The 20,121-nt window shown below is 30.5% G+C and overlaps 1 protein-coding gene across 5 annotated transcripts in view; it reads right to left on the bottom strand.

Annotated features, from left to right (window-relative positions):
• Positions 1–20,121, bottom strand: part of LOC143238219 (putative inorganic phosphate cotransporter) — a 41,924-nt gene that overhangs the window by 12,630 nt on the left and 9,173 nt on the right. For 2 of the 5 annotated variants that reach the window (XM_076478260.1, XM_076478261.1), the window contains 6 exons: positions 16,219–16,345; positions 14,932–15,128; positions 11,216–11,449; positions 7,731–7,914; positions 6,279–6,409; positions 2,843–2,992 (listed from right to left, as the gene is read on the bottom strand). In XM_076478260.1, coding sequence (XP_076334375.1) covers positions 2,843–2,992; positions 6,279–6,409; positions 7,731–7,914; positions 11,216–11,449; positions 14,932–15,128; positions 16,219–16,321 — 999 coding nt within the window. In that variant the 5' untranslated portion in view covers positions 16,322–16,345. The remainder of the gene's footprint in view (positions 1–2,842; positions 2,993–6,278; positions 6,410–7,730; positions 7,915–11,215; positions 11,450–14,931; positions 15,129–16,218; positions 16,346–20,121) is intronic. The other 3 variants (XM_076478262.1, XM_076478264.1, XM_076478263.1) reach the window with 3 other exon arrangements.

Below are 20,121 nucleotides of genomic sequence, written 5' to 3' on the forward strand. Positions count from 1 at the left end.
AATATTTTTAAAACCATAAAAAAGTTTAAACACTTAAAGAAAACAATAATGAAAGAATGAACAACACATTTTCACGCCGTATTGAGCTGTGTACGATTTATGTGTAGTGTAGGTAGCTCGTTTTTGGCGACACCAATAGTTATGTGCTTAAAATAGAATAGCTAATCATTAACTAGCTTTTGTAATAAATTTACTAAAATTATAGCAAAGTACTAACAGACACTAAGTTATCTTTCTAAGAAAGTCTATTAAAACCTAATGTGTTTCAGAAATATGTATTTAGTTAAATACAGACAGAGAAGTAATAGAGAAAAATAACATCAGGATGATGATTATAGACGTTAAATGCTATACTTTAACATGTACCATAAGATATCTGAGTTTTGAACTTTGGTATATTTTTCCCCAGTTATAATGTGAGTAAGTACTTATAGTTGTTCAATAAATGGTAAGTATCTTTATATTATAAAGAACAAGTATCATTTTGAGAATATTAAACTTGCGTTATCCACAACAAAGATATTAAAGTAGCCTCTAAGATGTGGTCCTTGGCTTTGAAACGTTTAGAGGATATTTCTTTCAGAAGCGCGAGCTACATTCAACTTTTTTGCACACACACACACACACAAGTTTTGATGACAAGTTAAGTGAATCGTAATATAAGATAGTTCAAACCCTTTTTCATTCCTTCGGTGACAAATATGAAACATTTTCTACCAGATATAGTGAGATGTCGTTCGTCTAACAATCACACAGAGATCCAATGTCATTTGTCTTCACTCTAAAACTACCAGACATATATAAATCCTAAATATACAAATTACAAAATATTCTAGGCAATTGGAAAATGAAATGAGTAGTCATAATGTTTCATATCAAAGTGTATTGTTATCGGACGTAGCACCTTATAGATTTATGTGCGACTTGGCTGTTGAAATGGGAGCTTAGAAAGCGTAAGCCTTATACACTTGATTTATTATGAAAAGCAGCTTGGAGGAAACGTATGCTTTGGACATAACAGCCTTAAGACGGAGACTTTTATAAAGGAAAATACGGTGCAGATATTTTTCAAGATATACTGTATCGTAGAACATGACAGGACCTTGATGACAAAGACTGCGACGACGCGGCGAGACTCTAGAATCCTTTTAATATAAAGCACTTGATTTTTACACATCAGTGGAGTGTTTTCTATCCGCTTTTACAAAAGAATATTGTATCTCATTATTTGGACTTTTAAGTTTCATATCATTTAAAAACAAACTTTTTTCTTTTCATTGTAAACGAAAGTTTAGCTTCATTTCCAAAAAAATATCATACTTCTTCTAAATACCTAAATTGTGGAATGTTTTTATACAATTTAAATTCTAGTGAAATGTCTTGTCTTGTGAATCGTAGATAATATCTTAATTTTTAATGTACAGTAATATCTGATTTATTTTTCTTGGTTAATTTTTCCAGTGCTTGTCTTGTTATGTCCTAATTAATTTTAAATACGAGAAAACAAGGGTATTATTAAATATCTCTAGTGCAAGGATCGTATTAGAATACACTGAAATATGAAACAGTGGTTAAGAAAACAAAGTTAAATCTTACTTATGTTCAAGTAATCTAATTTGGTCAAGGTATAAAAGAGAATAGATATTATTTTACTGATAACAAACGTAAAATAAGGCATTCAAATACGATTGTTTTTGTTAAACACTAATAGAAAGTAAAATACGAATGAGAATACAATACTAGTTATGACCTGATAATTATTATAGTTTTATAACTCTATTTATTACAAAGGTTATGTGAGTCTATCGTTATATTTAATATATTATTTTAAAAATAACTGATTAACAATTTTTGTTGTATTAGATTTAATATCTTGCAAAGTAGAAATTTCATCCTTCGATGTTCTGAACATAATTTAACATTGTGTCTTTTCATACTTATATTCAATACAATTATAGTTCAATATTCCAATTAAAGAAAATTTTGGATATTTAACGAGCACATTTTCAGTATTTGTTTAGCTTCTTATCACGTAGCCTAATTTGTGTTTGAAGGTGTTTTTTTGTTTCATGAGATTCGTTATTTGTTAATAGGTTCTAAGTTGTCTAATAAGACAATTATTTTGTTTTTGCTGTTACAATGTATAAAATATATTCAATAATGTTTTATAAAACTCACATTTCTGAATCATGGTAAGTATGTTCATAGTTTGGGAAGATGGCATAACTTAATCTTGTGGTTAACGTACCATGTATTTTGGTTCAGGGTCATTTTCTCGCACCCTGTTGCCATCAAAGGAAAACAAAAATACATACAGAACGTTAGGGCTAAAGGTACACTCTAAGAGTGACTTTCAAATTCCGCTATTTTATAGGAGTAGCTCAAATGTTCGAGGTAGGGGCTTTTCAGTATTTGCCTTACATTTTGTTTCTGAGAAACATTTTTACGTTAAAGAATTAATTGAAAAACGATTATTTTAGAATTCGAAATGCATGACTTAAAGTTCTGAAAATCTAAACATTCTCTAAATTAAACAAGATAACATGCCATGCTGCACGTTTATTCTTGTTTCACCATTTAAAGACATTAATGCAATTATTTTCAATGTAAAGCAGGCTGTATGAGGTCAACTACAACATATTTAACTAATCTTACCAAAGAAATTAACGGAATCATACGAAACAGTAATTATTATGATTTAACAGGCAAAATTTCGTTATATACAACAATTCAAAGATCAGTATGGGATATCTGGATGTAACATGTGACAACGAATCTAATTTTTTCTAACATACCACTAGTAAACCAGTGATCATTGTTTAATATAATATAATTTACCTACTGTTTCCATGTTGTAATGGAGAATATTCTTCATGTAAGAAGGAAGTTCAGTCAGGAACATATTCAAACCAAAGTCCTGTCCAAAATGCGTGGCGATTAACATCCAGATTGGAACAGATGTCAAAACGTTCTTCCAAGGTACTGGCGCTTTCTGCGTATGGGAAAGACGGTATGATTTATAAATACAAATAACAAATTGTATTTAGCTAGATATGAATATCTTTATGCCTTTTCTTTAAAATACATTTATTAAAAAAACAGTTACCAGATCCAAAACTCCAGAAAAATAAATGTATTATCTGAATCAGCTAATAAAAAAGGGAGTAACAAGATAAAAATGCTTACTTCTAACTTGAGTTGATGATTTTCATGTTTATGTGTGTTTCAGAAACATAATTTTTATAACTATTTCGATATTCTTTTAGTTACATGAGGAAAGGGGTTGTATTGTAATTACTATAAAGTACTAATTTAATATCTCAAAACTGTGCATCTTATTAGATTTCATAGCAAATAATTATAAATAATGTGATACCCTATGTAATTCTTAATGCTCGTGTACATCGTAAATAAGTGGGTGAAGTGAAATTTTTTCGTCGACTTATTTTCATCATTTAAATCATACATACACATAGGTTGAGTACATTATATTAGAATGATTTCATAGTCTCTCGACATCCTTACACTCCATGAAACAACTTCCGGTCACTTTTTCCTGACGACTATACGTGTAAGCCGTTGATCTGCAAGCAACATAGTTTTCATTGCAAAATAATCCGTCATAAGATACGTCACTCCTCTTTACATGCTTTCATAGTCTGTTGAGTATACGGTAACACCCATTACAACATTCCAATTGCACAGAAATACATTAGGCCTGCATTCAACGACTTGACAGATATAGCCTAACATAACGTTTTTGAACAATATGGAACTTATTGGTCCATCTTGGCTGTTCCATCCTCTAGACTAAAACTATAAAAAATTAAATTTTAAAAACATTTAAATCCAGCCCTCATAATTCACCAATTGGTTAATCTCGGCTGTTCCATTCTATAAACTAAATTAAAAGTATAAATAAATAAATTTGAAAAAAATAAAGGCAGCCCATATCATTCATATACTTATCAAGGTTTCTCTTAAACTCTTAAATTACTGCTTCTACAATATTTATAGGCAACCCATTCCAAAGACCAACCATCTGTTAGAAAAATAAAACTGTCTTAGTTGAAGATGACTCCTACCCTGTTAAAATATATATTTCTATCCTCGAGTCCTATTCTCGCAGGTTAACAACTGTTCGATCTGACGAAGAGCACTAGCTCAAAACATCATCTTTCTTTAAATAAAAATATGCAAACTTAGCGATTGTTCAACCTATTATTTAATTTATCCTATCCATACTCTAAATCATGGAATCAGCTATAACTATAACCTCTTTATCATCCACATCTTCCTCTGACCGGTTTGTTTTCCTTCCCTCCAACAGAAGCCAAGAGTTAAAATTTGTTGCTCAATACAACAGGCACATTATAACTCAATTCACTACTTTTATCTTTATAATTATTTTTTGTATTTTCTTGAATGTTATTGTTAGCCAATGTATCACGTGCATGTAAAACTTCTCATTAAATCCTGCTGTTATTTTCCACAGTCGAAGCCTCTCTTTATTTATTGCCTCTACTTTGATTAGGATAGCCTCCAACATACAAACTATGTAAAGTTTGCACAGTTTTATTACTAGTGTTCTTCAAAGTACATGCCGGTCTCGAGTTCCCCCTCATTGCACCCGTTACACTTAACAAACTGCGAATGTTTAACTCCTACACTAGTCTTAACTACTGTATTTATATTTATATCCAGAAAATAAATACTCAATAACACATAGCAGTAGCCTATTGTCAACACTGTTACTGTTAAGTCTAATGTTTAAGAGCCAATAATATTATTTTTGTTATTAATATTCACACTAAAGTAATAAATTATATCTTTAATTTTATAGAAGTTAGAACTTTATTAAAAGTGACATTAACTAGTCTTTGATGTATATGTAATGTTAATAATAAAATGTATTTAGCCTGATTTATGTTAAAATCTAACTATAATTATGCGTGGAGTGGTCAAGCATGACCAGTTGATTAAGGACCCTCGAGTTGGATTCTGAAGGTCACGGGTTTAAATCCTTGTACCACCAAATATGCTTGCCCTTTCAGCCGTAAATGTGTTATAATGTGACGATTAATCTCATTATTTGTTGGTAAAAGAGTAGCTCAAGAGAACTATAGGCTGGAGATAATCTAATGGATCTAAATTCACGTAAACACGTTAAACATTGAAACACTAAGAGACAACAAACTACTTTTTTTTTAGAATGTATCTATAATAATACAAATGTGTGTCTATGTGTGTGTGTGTGACCGCTATAGCTCCGAGAGGTAAGAACCTAAAATTGTACACGTATACTAAGTGGACCCTGAAGGTGTGCAACAAGGTACTATTATTCATTTTATCCACGTGCGTGCGCGTGCTCATATTTTTAATGAGACAAGCCAGTGAAAATCTACACAGAAAAGAAATGGTTCCCTATATTTCGAATAGAAATCACAAGCAGACAGACACGCATAGGCTGGGTATCTTTCCTACAGTCATACTGTCACTTTCATCGTCTAAGTACTATTCTTACGATTTTCTAAAGTTGATCTTCGGTATTATTTTTCTTAGACGTCAAGGAAACAGCTTGTTTACAAGTTACTTGAGGCAGTTCTTATGTATTATGTTGAGTTTTGTTTCCTGGGGCTAGTGAACAGCTTATTCTACTGATCTTTCTTTTCGTGTATTAACATCTGATAGAAGCGCTGCTCTTTGCTTACTACGGTTGAGGTTCAATTTTTTTGTAGGATGATTCTTCTGTTACAAGTTTATCTGTTCTTCTTTGTTCTCCAATCTCTTAGAAATTACAAATGTTCGACGTGAACACATCAAAACGTAATAATATTTTACCTCAAACGAGCTGTTACATATCCTTTCTAAAAACGATGATTTTTTTGCTGTCATCGAACTACTTACGATAAACCATTAAAAAAAAAGGAAAATAAAGTTCTGATATATTCGTGTTGGCTGTGGTGTCACGTCATTTGCTTGTTAATATGCATATTCAATGTTTTTTCAAATATAATCTTTTTAGCCATTTCTCTATATGTATATATCTACAGATATACCCTGTATATGATATATAAGAAAATTATTCTTCAATGTTTATAAAATAATTTGAAATCCAGCTAATTCTGGGGTAATACACTATATTCGAAACGGTGTAAAGTTTGCAGCTGATAAGCTTCAATGTGTAACACGTCTTCTTAATTTATTTATCTGAACAAGTAGAATATATAATGCTTTTTGTTGTGTATTTTGTTACCATTTCCAACAGATTTACATACTTTGTCTCCATGCGCTCTGCTCTGATCTCTTTGAATGAAAATAAGTTCTTGTTTGGATATTCTTGGATGGTCTTCTGGGGAATCAAATATTAAAAATATCCAAAATATAAACCATACGATACCGCCCGTACCTGGAATATTCGAAAACATAATAAATTTCTAAAGCGTCAATAACTAACAAAAACAAAAAATTAAAGACACACAGTCTGTAAAAACTAAGTTAACAACTCATGTCTTACATCAAATCAAGGACAGCGTGAATTTTACTCAGTATACGAACCTCAAATGAAATATAATTAAATGCAATGTTATGGAGAGAAAAAAAACACAACTCAGACATAAAATATTCAACATTAAAGCACAAAACATAATGTAGGTTTATTACATAATATACCCTGGTTTGTTTTTAGGTACCGGCGGAAGTGAAACCCAAACTGCGTTGGAGACACATTGTATATTAGGTTTAATTTCAACTTCGCCGGCCTCATATGCATGGAAAAAAAAAAAACCAACAAATGTATGTAGGAAAATGGTTACTCATAAAAAAATAAATAAATAAAATAATAATATTGATTAAGCTGTCCTAGAAGTTAGATTCCAGCTTTTAGTATGATGTTTGGACATAAATTGTTTTTTGTCTTGTTTTTGAATTTCGCGCAAAGCTACTCGAGAGCTATCTGCGCCAGCCGTCCCTAATTTTGCAGTGTAAGACTAGAGGGAAGGCAGCTAGTCATCACCACCCACCGCCAACTCTTGGGGTACTCCTTAACCAACGAATAGTGAGATTGACCGTCACATTATAACGCCCCCACGGCTGAAAGGGCAAGCATGTTTTGCGCGACGGAGATTCGAATCCGCGACCCTCAGATTACGAGTCGCACGCCATTTAATACTGAACATTTAATATTATTAAACAAATATATTTTAATATATTTGACAAAATATTTAACTAAATATTCTAAATTAATTTATAATAAATATAAATCTATTTACATACATTAGAAAATAATTATTTAAGCAACACTATAATATACTAAACTAGTCATCGCCATCCACCGCCAACTTCTAGGTTATTCTTTACCAACGAATAATGGGATGGACCGTCACATTATATCGCTCCCACGGCTGAAAGGGCGAGCATGTTTGGTGTGAAGGGAATTCAAACCCGCGACTCTCGGATTACGAGTCGAGTGCCTTAACCACCTGGCTATACCAGGCCTATTAAAAAAAAAAACACTTTACAATTGATACTTTGATAATTCCTAATACGTGGTGCTCAATCGATAAGAATGCTTTATGCCATTTCTGCATCTTAAATGGTTGTTAACATAATGTTTATGACAGTAAAGCAATCTTATTGTTTTAAATTTTCCTCCATTTATTTTACATTTTATCATTTTTATCGTAAATTACTCGTGATTTTAGTTTATTAAAACAGTAAGAAAATATTACCTAATACATAAAAGCCAGCTGGCCATCCACCAAGAAAGTCACTTTCACAAAAAATTCCTGTTAGAAGCATTGATACCACTGTTCCTATATCTCCACCAATGAAGACCACGGCAGACAACAAACTCCTCTGTGAACGAGGTAGCCAGTGTCCTAACATCACGTGCATCGCAGGGTAGCTAGGTCCCTATTATGCGATAAAAGTTTCTCTTGTATCCTGATAAATAGTCTTTAAACGTGTGTTCTGTTGTTCATGTTTATTATACTCTTGCATTATACCATTAAATAGCATTCAACATTCATTATTATTTTGTTTCTTAGTTACTTTCAAACTAACTCTTCGCTATAAGCCAATTAATGAGAAAGTTTTACAATATTTTATTTTAATAAAGGATATACGAGTTTTATACAAGCACAACCAAAAAGTAATATAAATAAAAGTAGAGCGCAATACCTCCGCCACGCAGCGTTGATCATTTTCGGTTCTCAAAAAAGGCGAAAATACATCTAATGTCTGCCATTATGAAAGAACACAAATTATTTTTTGGTAGAGCAATGGGGAATAGTATCCTACACATGTCCTTCAAGATTAGTCAAAAGTTGATCGAGTTATAGAGGAATAAAAAATCGGTCTCCATGTTAACAGATAGATATTTTATTTCATATTCGTGACCTTGCTGAGGCCCTGTACTTCAACCTTTACCACCCCAAAACTAAAAACATTAAAATTTGGTCATAGTCCAAATATATGCCAAATTTCGTCCAAATCCATTTTTGAGAAATCGTGCTTATAAATACACACATATGTGAAAAATAACTTTTGTCAACCTTTGGTGGAGGAGATATTCTTTGTAATTATGCACAAAGCTACACAATGGACTATCTGTGCTCTGCCTACCACGAGTATCGAAAACTGGTTTCCAGCCTTTTAAGTCCGCAGACATTCAAATGTGCTATTGGGACTATGGTGAGAGGCGTGGATGAAGTAAAACCGTTTGATATGAACGAGAAATAAAATATTAAAAACAATTAGATGGATTTACATCACCCAGGAAAAAAATCAAATAAAAATGCTATCTTAGTCTGAATATTTAATTTTACGACTCTCTAGAAAACATTTCTTTTGATTTAGTTGAGTGGTTTTTTCAGTTGTGTAGTTTATTTGTTTTTTGAATTTCGTGCAAAGCTACATGAGAGCTATCTGCGCTAGCCGTCCCTAATTTAGCAGTGTAAGGCTAGAGAAGCTAGTCATCTTCACCCACCGTTAGCTCTTGGGCTACTCTTTTACCAACAAATACGTGGGATTGACCGTCACATTGTAACGCACCCACGGCTGAAAGGGCGAGTATGTTTGGGTTAACAGGGATTCGAGCCCGCGACCCTCAGACTACGAGTTGAGTTCCTTAACCACCTGACCATGCTGGGCCCATTGTGTTATTTTAATTGTCGTAGTATATGTTGATGTAAATATCTCAGGTTTTATTGCGAAATTCATATATGTATTTCTTTACAACTGAAATCAGAGGGCCAGCCTTTAGGACATACGTTTTTATCTTTCTAGTAATTCTTTATAGTGATATATACGTTATCTTTATTCTTTGTGCTTTTCTGTGTCGCAACGGCTGAAAAAGGCAAAAAGTAATTTGAGATGTAGGATATTCTAGACTTGAGTACTTTTATCAGATCTTAATGTGTAAGCCCTGTTTTTAGCTTTAGTTTTTCTTAAAATGTCTTACAGGCGAGTAGTTAGCGTAATTCACAACTGTGTAGGTTCTACTTAGAAAGATATTTCTCCGTACTTGATACATTGTATTTTCACATTTTAAACGAAGTGTCTTGAGTTCATGTCTGTTTGTTTTTGACCTAGTTTTGATGTAACTACAAAAACTTTTATTCAATGCTAGGAACTGCTGAAATAAATCAGCCTTTCAACAGAAAGGTATAATAAAAAGAATGTCAATTAAACTTAGCTGAAGGTAACTGCAAAGTGTATAACTCCAAAGCTAGACATTTACGTTTGTAACGTGCACAGGGAGTTCAGATCTCTCTTTTATCTGCACAGATTAAACGAAAATAAAAGAAATAATTCAATGATCAGAAGAAATAAGCTGCTTAGCAACTTTATAATAAACATTAATAACTTAATGTCTCAAGAACTTTCTTAGTATTACTCTCATTCACTGTCTATGCGCTCAGTGGAGGTATACATACAATAGTAATACCTATAATGCCTATAAGTAGTAATCCTACTACTGATTATCATGACGGTTCAACCTTCCCTACGAAATTGTAAATGAAATTGTTCGTATTTCAGTTGAAAGTTAAAAATAAAAAGGTTATAACAGAAAGATAAAATTTTGGCAATTACAGAATTAATGATCCTGATATAAGTAATTATTGTCATATATATCTATTTTAACATCGTATTTACTAAATGATATATTGTGTATTACAAAATAACCATGTTGAATAGCTAGCAAAATTAAAGAAAAAGATATAATGGAACTTTTAACAGATGTATTGTAACAAGCGTTCGTGTGTTTTCTTATAACAAAGCCACATCAGGCTATATGCTGAATTGTAATAAGTATTAACTAAATTGTTTCCGAGTAAATTTTTTTTAAAAATGTAAACCTCAAGTTGGCGGCCTGTGTGCTTAACCTACGATTACATAACCTGATAATAAATAAATTTATTTGTAACTTGTATAAAGTCGTCCAAAAACGACTACGCCTACCGGCTACCAGTTACTATCTTAATAAAAGTTTCAAAGAAGGATTCTACATTAACCCCTGTAGCTTTTTGTATTTTTTCCAATGACCAGTTGTTTAAAATTCTCCATTACTTCTGTTATAAAACTGGTAGTTGATCATTGGGTAGCCTTTTCTTTCGTCAATGATATGAAGCCTTCTCTTACTTTACTGAAGCTATTAAACACTTATCTCTCAGTTTTTTCTTAACCTTTAAATATCGTACTTTTCATGCTTTTGTAGTTGTGGAATAAAATTTTTCACGCCAAAAAAGTCTTGTAATCTAGCCACCCTAGAAGGAGGCAATTATAAGCACTATTTATGCTTTCAATTCATTAAACTTTAATTGAATCGCAATAAACAAACCACACTTAATATGATAAACCAAGAGTGACTGGAGAAAGAATAATGAATATGTATATTTTAATCATAGAGCGCTAACAACCTTTTCAGTATACAATGATATTAACTATAGCAAAATACATCAGGAATTTACGAAATGCCAGTTTTATTCACGGTACAGAAACAAGTTGTAGCAAGCCATTATTTTAAATGACACGAATTTTGGAAAATATATTTCTTAGACAATTGTAATAGCTTTAATATCCTTAATTGGTTTACAGTTTGAGAAATTACATGTAATTATAGAGCATGTGCGCAAAAATAACTTAAAAATAGTAATAATTACGGAAAATATTCGTCTATGTTTTAACAAATGTTCATAAAATCTAATATTACCCCTAGTAATCCTTCTAAGATTCGAACTACGATCAAAGCAGCAACATGCACCCTAGCAAGTAGAGGAGTCACGATAGATAACACTGATGTGCCGACTATTGTTATTCCATACACCCATTTAGAACTGTAAATCTCCGCCATCCGTCCTCCTAGAAGCTGAGTCAATACGTAGGTGTAATAAAATGATCCAAGAACGGTTCCTTGAAGCTTTTCATCCCAATCAAATTCTCCTTTCTAGGCAAAGTAAACAAAATACGCGGACACATAAACAATACATCAAATGACAAAGAATTATTCAGCTAAAACAAAAATATATTAAAGTCATTGCAGTCCTAAAGAACGTTGAAATACGTTTCTGCTAAAATTTCTAGTCTTCATATTTATCAAATAAATTTAGAAAAGCTGCTTCTTATTCACGTAATATTTTGTCTTTCATTCGTTTTTATTAATGGATAGCTTTAATAACACATTAAAGGAAATCATATTACGTAATTAATGTTTTATCTTAAATAGCCGACTAACTACTGGTTGAATATGCTATATAAAATACTGCCATTGGTTGAATAAAAAATCTTTGTATTTCAATAAAGGTAATGTCTTCTAATAAGTGGCTACTGGCAGCAGAGGCAGTGTATTGAGCGTGATTTTTGTCCTGTAATATAAAAAAAATTTAGCCATTTCACTTTCCTTTTATAGAAATGTTCTTCTGTTGTTAAGGTCTAAGCGATATTATCCTGGAAGTATATCAGGAAAAGAATATCAGAGCTAAAAGGCAAGCACGGGTTGAAAAGTAACCTTTTCTCGTGGTAATTTGTACCCAAAGAATCACCAAATATATTGCAAAACTGTCATGTAGTCTGTGAAACATCACCACAAAATTTTATTATATAGACTTTCTTTTTTATATTATAATTAGTTGTATTAAGAACCTAAAAGTTTATTAAATCCAAATTATTTTCTGTCATTTACTGTATCTACCGCAAGGAATCGAACCCCAGATTTTATGTTGCCAGTCCATAGCCTTAACACTGTCTCACCGAGGGATATGGGTGAGACTTTATATAGACAATGATTAAGTTGTACTCTGTGCTGAGTTCTAAATTACGACCGCAGATAAACTTCTTTCCAGAAAATGCACAGTATTTACAGCAAAATACAAATAGTATGTTTAAAAGTGTTTTTATAGAAATAACAGTATTTGAAATCTTACATATTTATCCTATCTGTCCACTTAAAATGTATTTAATTTTTCAATTCTTTTAAATTTTTAGTTTGTATGTTTAGTGATTATGTTATGAATGTAACTTTAGTTTATTACCAGATTATCTTGAGAAATTTCAGGGAAAATTGTTGCTTTCTAATTCCACAAACAAAAGATACTTTTATAATAACTTTCTTAAAGCATTTTTCTTATCAATTCTTAATGTAAAAGTATTTTAATTAATAATGAAATACATTGTTAAGAATAGTAATGAATTTTATTATGAGTACTCATACGCCATTGCTGAGGATATTATTTTATTTTATTTCATTTGTGAAAAAGGAACTTTGAAAGTTATATTCCTAAGATGTTTAAAAATAATGATATTTAACAACCTCTTAAAGACAAGACAGTATGAAATCCACTACACTGAGCGGAAAAGGTAAAATGTGTTAAATTATGCGATAACTACAATTAAAGATATATTAAAAAATCACATGGACCTGATAAATGGAAGCCTTGTTGTTTTCTGAAGGTAAGAATCAAAAATTATAAATCGGAAAAAAGAAACTACATGAAAGATATTCATAAAATTTACAATACACTTATAAAATACACTTTATATGAATGCTTCTTAGGACTAAAGGTTTCATAAAATGTACAACAAAGAGAAATAACAGATTTATAAAAAATACAACTTTAGTATCAGTTATGCTGTTTTTAAGGTATAATTATTAATGTACACTATATTTCAATTTATATTATACTGATGGTAAAATTAAAAGTCACACATCAAAGATGTTTTACACTAATATTATGATATGACGTTAAGTAATTAAATATTTTATGAACAGTATAACAAATGCATGGTAAATAGTCTATTCTTGCAATGTTTACTGGCATGTTAAGCTCCAAGGTATTAAGTAGAGTACTGTGAAATTTACAAAATCTGCTGTTATAAAGTAACTGTTGGAAAAAATATACAATAAAGTAGCTTATATTTTTACTGTTGACAATCGCTTTTAATAAAATTATACAGCAATAGTTTACAATAATGAATTAAAAATGAACAAATATGTAATTGTTATGATGGTGTTATCTAAATATCAAATGATTTTATTGTACATGATGTCTTATTTTAAGCAAACATGTGTCATCACATTTGGCTCATCGGTAAGTCTGTAAACTTATGATATTAAAATTGAACTTCCATATCGTCAATGAAGAACAAAAATAGCCAATTTTGTAGCTTTGTTCTTAACAACAATCAAACAACTTAGGCATATTTGCAAATTATTTATCAAATTTAGTAGTTAAAAAAATTGTTTTAAATTTGTTTAGTTTGCCTGATGCCTTGTTTTTCCTATAACTCATCGGAAGAAAAGTTATTTCTATTTTAAAAGTAATATTCCATTTCACTGTTATTTATATAAGTGTAGCTACTGATTACATTGATTGGAATGTAGTAATGAATTTCTTACTGTTATGTGATACGATGGTTGAACCAGGACAATTAAAATTTTTATACAAACAAATATAGGAAACGGAATCATATTTTCAAATAAGAGATAATTTTTGTATATCTAAATATTCTACAGAATAGAAAGAAATAGATATTTTATAAATAGATTTATTTTAGTTATATGATAAAATACTACATTAAAAAGCAAGTTCGTAAAGTACTATCACCTCCTAAAAATATTCTTGAATTTACAAATCATAAAATAGCTTCAATTAAAACTTTTGGCTAAATGTAGCAGTATGATACACATTTTGAGGTACCAGGCAAACAGAAGTAGTATCACAAAACAGGTCGAAGTAAAGTTGTTGTTCAGAAATTAAAAAAAAACAGAACAGTATTACCATAAAAAGAATTTCAAAAAAGATCTTAATAGTTTGGGAAAAATAGCTCTAGTAGCTTTTATCAAAATTATTTTTCATCTGCATTTGCTACATCAATGTTATTTTAATTTTTAATATCAGTATTCAGATTTTTTACATATGATGTACATTTTCATTGACTGATTTAATAATTTGCGTGGATAATGAAATCGTGATGTATGTAAGTATAATAAACAATTTAATTACTAATTATTTCATGTCAATAGATAATGACATTTCTAAACAAATCAAATAAATAGTCCTTTAGTAACACAACGGTAAATCTGACGTCTTTAACGCCAACAACCAGGTTCTGATACTCATGATAAATATAGCACATATTGTTCATATATACATTCGTGCTCAATTACAACTAAACACATAAAACAAGATATATTTCCTTTAATGTATTTATTTGAGGTACATTATATTTATAAAAATTAATTAAAAGTAATGTTATGATATACTGAAACTTAAATGCAATCACTGTAATAGTGAATATTGAAACTGACACTTGACACCTATACACTTTGAAATTTATTGTCCTTATCTTTTTGCAATCAAAACGCTTATTCGTTAAGTTTACAGTTTGGAATATCCCCCCAAATACCACTTAAAGCACAAAGAGACTCACCTTGATAGTTTCTGTAGAATTGTCAACTTCTGGAAAGGGACATTCGTCAATCAGGGTGACATTGTTGTCATTTATTGAGCTGTTCACCATCGCCACTATAGCTACGTTTAAAGTTACTCGAAGGGCATGTAAGTAAAAAAATTCCCCAAATCCCATCAAGGTAAACACATATCGTGCTGGGATAAAATGTAAATATCCTACATAATAGAAAGAGATAAATGTTTTATTTCAAAGTTTCCGTATGTTTATTGCGTAGATATAAATGCAAACATTGTCAGAATTTTATTATGGTGTTATATATATATATAAATAGTTGGAGGTACTTTCTTATTTATGTTATTGATTGAAGAGATAAGCAAGCATAGGGCTTGATCAAAACGACTAGTTTTTCAAAAGCTACAAGAGTTAGCTTTTATTTAAGTTATAATGCTTATTTTTACCGTTTGTAATCGAAAAAGTGTAATAAACGTACTCATTCATAAGAAATAATAAGAAATATACCTAATTAACAGAATATTTTAACATGAAAATACACTACCTTACATTAGATTTCAAATCTTACACCCAGACAAGTTAAAAATTAATAGTAACAATAATAATAATATCAACTTTTTATCTCACATACGTAATTAAGGAACGTGATATTGTACGCATAAAAATGAATGAATAAACCTACGTATAAAGATTCCTTGAAAATAAGAAAACTTTATAAAAAGATCTAGAATAAAATCTCAAAAAATTCATTTATTTACAGCTACTATTATATTAGTATTATATTATATAATGTATATTTTACTTTTATTTATATAAGTGTAGCAGTTAACTAGACTAACGACAATGTATTAATAAAATGTTCACTGTAATGTAAGTGATATAGCAGTTGAACTATGACAATGTAGAACTGAACCTATTGGAAATTGAGATGCTTTTTTGGTAGCTGAATATTTATATTAAACTTTATATTTTCAAATGGAAATGTTGGTCAAGAAAATAATTTAAATTAATTATATGTTTACATGTTTTACACATTATCCTCCTTTCCTTTTTCAACTATTTCCTTTTCAAAAAAATAATAATTCTAACATAATAGATAGATTAAAAACAAGTATTTAATATCTCTTACGTTTCAACAAGATAGGCAATATGTTACTCATAGATTTCTTCTGAATAATTGTACTTAAACATCCTAATAATATGGCTATCCACAATCCTGAAACATTTTAAACAATTTGCAATATAAACTAGCGATAATTAACTTACATTAAAGTAAAAAAATGTATTCGTTACCTAACACACCTTTATAGTTTGACTTCTCAGAACAAAGCTCTTGTTCCTCACTTGTTAAAATTTCTTCATCATCATCGGTCATCTCCTCTTTCTGATAAGACATTGCAAGCTTGTTAGGCTCGTTGTCCTATATTAGTCATTTAAAATGAATTTTAAGTTTTACGTAAAATAGCCCCTAGATACAGGTAGTATAGATAAAGATTTATCTTTTGTTTAATAAAATTTACGTATAGACTATCTTATGGGCTTTATCGCGGCTATTTTTCCTTTGTATAAACACACAAACATGCACACTTCAATAATATTAGAATTTTATATATATATATATATGTATGCGTAAATAAATATACAGGGTCAGGTAACAAATTAGTCAACCTTATCTGTAGCTTACAATATCGCCTGAATCAAAGTATCATAAATGTATTGAAAGGGTAATTATGTATAAATACGCCTCTGGTGATGATATTTACTGATAAGTGAACTATAAAGGCAATCAAACTGTGGAAAATGGTAAACAGGACGGAATGTTATAATAAAAAATTCGTGGCATTGGCCCTGAAACGGATGATAGGAATTGTAAAAGAATTGTCATCACTTATGCACAGATTTTCGTTTTTTATTATAAAGTATTTAAAACAACAATACTCAGTTAAGGAGAAAGAGTTCTCAACTGTACCTCACCTTCCCCAGTCGTACACTACGACCTAAATACAGGTTCAAACACATACAAGCGGGGCTTCACATGTCACCACAGGAGAAAGTCTTAACGGTGTTTATTAAAGGATATGGGTCTCTCTTAGGGTAGTTATAATAGCTAGTGGCGATAATGGAGGATATTGTTGGTACACTGGGGCATCAGTAAATCATAAGAAGGTCCTTAAATCCCTTATCTGAACACGGTATTTTTCGTTAGTTAATGAATAAAATTCTGTAATCTGATTGGGTAGTGAAATTTTATCGCAATCTCTTATTGTACTCCCTTGGACTTTCTTTCCTCATTACAATATTTCTCAATAAATTTTCCCCAAATACTCCCAGACCAAGCCATAATGGGCCGTTGCGAAATAATTTCAAATTCATGGCTCGATGCATTAATTATTTTCTTTGTAAATATCGTAAATAACATTATAATTTATAGCTTGTAAGCTACAATGTAGCTACTGACAAAGAGTATACGAATAATTGATTGGCTTTTAATCTTTCTGAATATATATAGTTGTAATGGATATAAATTCTGTTATTTCCAAAGATGAATATATAGCCACTACCCAAACAAAAAAACCAGACTCAATCAACGCACTAGAAGAGACCACATCGTAAGACATTATATAACAACTATTGGGAAAAAAATCAGTTAAACATTTAAGGGTTGAACCAAAATCTCCTTCATCGTAACGGGTATTTTAGAAAAATTCTTCCATGTAAAAATGATATTCTAATAGTACTAAAATGTATATGTAAATTATAGAAAGAAACCTATTTTTGATATATGTATTTGAGCAGCGTGTAGTATCAATTTTGTTAAGGTTCTTTTTCTCAGTAATTCAGCAAGTTTTATAAGAATATGTTTTTTTTTTATTTTTAGCAGTTTCACGAGGTTAACAAAAGAAACGTGAAGACCATTGTTCGAATGGACTAGACCACATCTTGTATAAAATATCAAACATTTCGAAATGCGATAGTGTCGAATGTATTTGGATATATATCTAACTGCTTTATGTTTTGAGTTCCAATGACAAACAATTATGATATTTAAATGTCAACATTACAGTGCATAAATAAATCCCTGAGACAATGTAAATAAAAGTTTAATTTAAACAAGTTTATTTACGTCAATTCATAAATCCGATAAATTATAAAATGACTGTTCGCCAAAACATACAGTTAGAATCCCGTTTATTTTATAATTTTAAGCCTGAAATAGTTTACTTAAAAAGCAAACCTTCAGTTGAAATTCATTGGATATTTTAACTGATAGTAGCAATTCTGTTGATACTAGCCTTCAAGCTAGTCGTATATAACAGTATTTCTAACAGTGGCAACAGCCATTTTGATGTCTAATAGAGGAGTTTATCCAAATATGGTACAATGCATATTGTGACATTGGTCCTTTTAAGTAATATTTTAATATAACTTACTTTCTACCTTCGGCAAATATATTTAACGATAAAAATCAATCATCAAATATTTTAATTTTTTTTGTCATATAAGGCAGGACCTCTAGTTTTAACCAAATATTTTCAACATTCTTTTCAAACTAGCTTTCCAATAATATATCTTCTCTATTACTCAACAGATTTGTATTAATAATTAAGTAGATGAAGTATCATAAAACAAAAATACAGAATGTTAGAGACATCTGGTTTTGTTTCATTACAATTCTTAAAAAAGCTTAACAGGTTTTAATGAGCTTTTTTTAATAAAATATACTAATTTTAATCAACTACTTTTCAAAATCTATGTATAATTATTTAGTTTTTCACATGTAACATTTATAAACATAAAAATGGCAGTAGTTTCTGTCTAGGTATTTGATTTTCTATTTATTCATAGCAGTAAACACACCATCAAATTCAATTTCAAAATCCAGATTATATATATATATATATGAAGTACTTCACTCAAAAGTTTATCTGCATAAGACATTAAACAGTTGTAAATGAAGTGAAATAAAAGAAAGTATTATTTAGCAATGGTGATAAGTTCTGAATAGAAGTCGGAAGAAACCAGATATATTCAACAGTGATGAAGCACTGAGTAAAAACCTTCCCAAGAATTACACATGTTTCACGATGATGATGAAGCATAGCTGTTTATAAGACTGGTAAACAGATATGGCTATAAAAGACAAACAAGTTATTTTCAAAAATAACAATTGTTATGACCAACATTCTAAAGCATTAATGGCGATTTTGAAGGTGTACCCATACAAATTTAGAAACTTGTTTTATCATACTTTATGAACAAAAGCTAGAAATTTGGTATTTGAATAATTTTTGGACAGACCAAGAAATACAAACACTTTTTTCAAACCCTAGGAAAAGCCTACGTTTTATCAGTATTTTAAAAGCAACATTAAAAGTATCCGTTTGAAGAGGAAAGCACCCGATTTTCCAAACTATTGGACCGAGAGTTGTATAACATATTGTGTTTGAATTAGATACCAACAAAATTCACATGACATTACAACAGTAATAAATAATAAGTCTCAATTGCTAATCAAATATAAATGTTCAATAAGAAATTCTCATTTAAGGTCTACAGGTCTACATTTATTTTTAAATTGTTTTTCACTTGATTAATATAAGTTACGTAGAAATTTCAAATTCTAAGCTTCACCTTGTGACACATATCAATAAAACAACGAAGTTTGTTTGTTTTCGAATTTTGCGCAAAGTTACACAAGGGCTATCTGCGTTAGCCGTCCCTAATTTAGCAGTGTAAGACTAGAGGGAAGGCAGCTAGTCATCACCACCCACCGCCAACTCTTTGGCTACTCTTTCACCAACGAATAGTGGGATTGACCGTAACTTTATAACGCTTCCACGGCTGAAAGGATGAGCGTGTTTGGTGCAATGGGGATTCAAACCTGTCACCATCAGATTACGAGTCAAACGCCTTAACCAATCTGGCCATACCGGGCCTAAACAACGAAGTTAAACTGCTTATATTCACCATGCTATAAAACAAGATCATTTTATTTATCAAGAAATAACGAGAGATTGGACTATAGAAGGTGATCGAATGTTTATTTTCCATAATATGTCTCAAATATTCAGAAATAGTCTACATTAAATATTTAATAGCGTTTTGTTCATCTTTTTCTCTACACATTTTTCAAGTGTCACGTATTACTATATGATTTTGGACGAGTCTCCGATTTATTATGTCACGTATGTTAGG

The sequence above is a fragment of the Tachypleus tridentatus genome, chromosome 13 (assembly GCF_004210375.1).
Source record: "Tachypleus tridentatus isolate NWPU-2018 chromosome 13, ASM421037v1, whole genome shotgun sequence".
In the NCBI taxonomy this organism is placed as follows: Eukaryota; Metazoa; Arthropoda; class Merostomata; order Xiphosura; family Limulidae; genus Tachypleus; species Tachypleus tridentatus.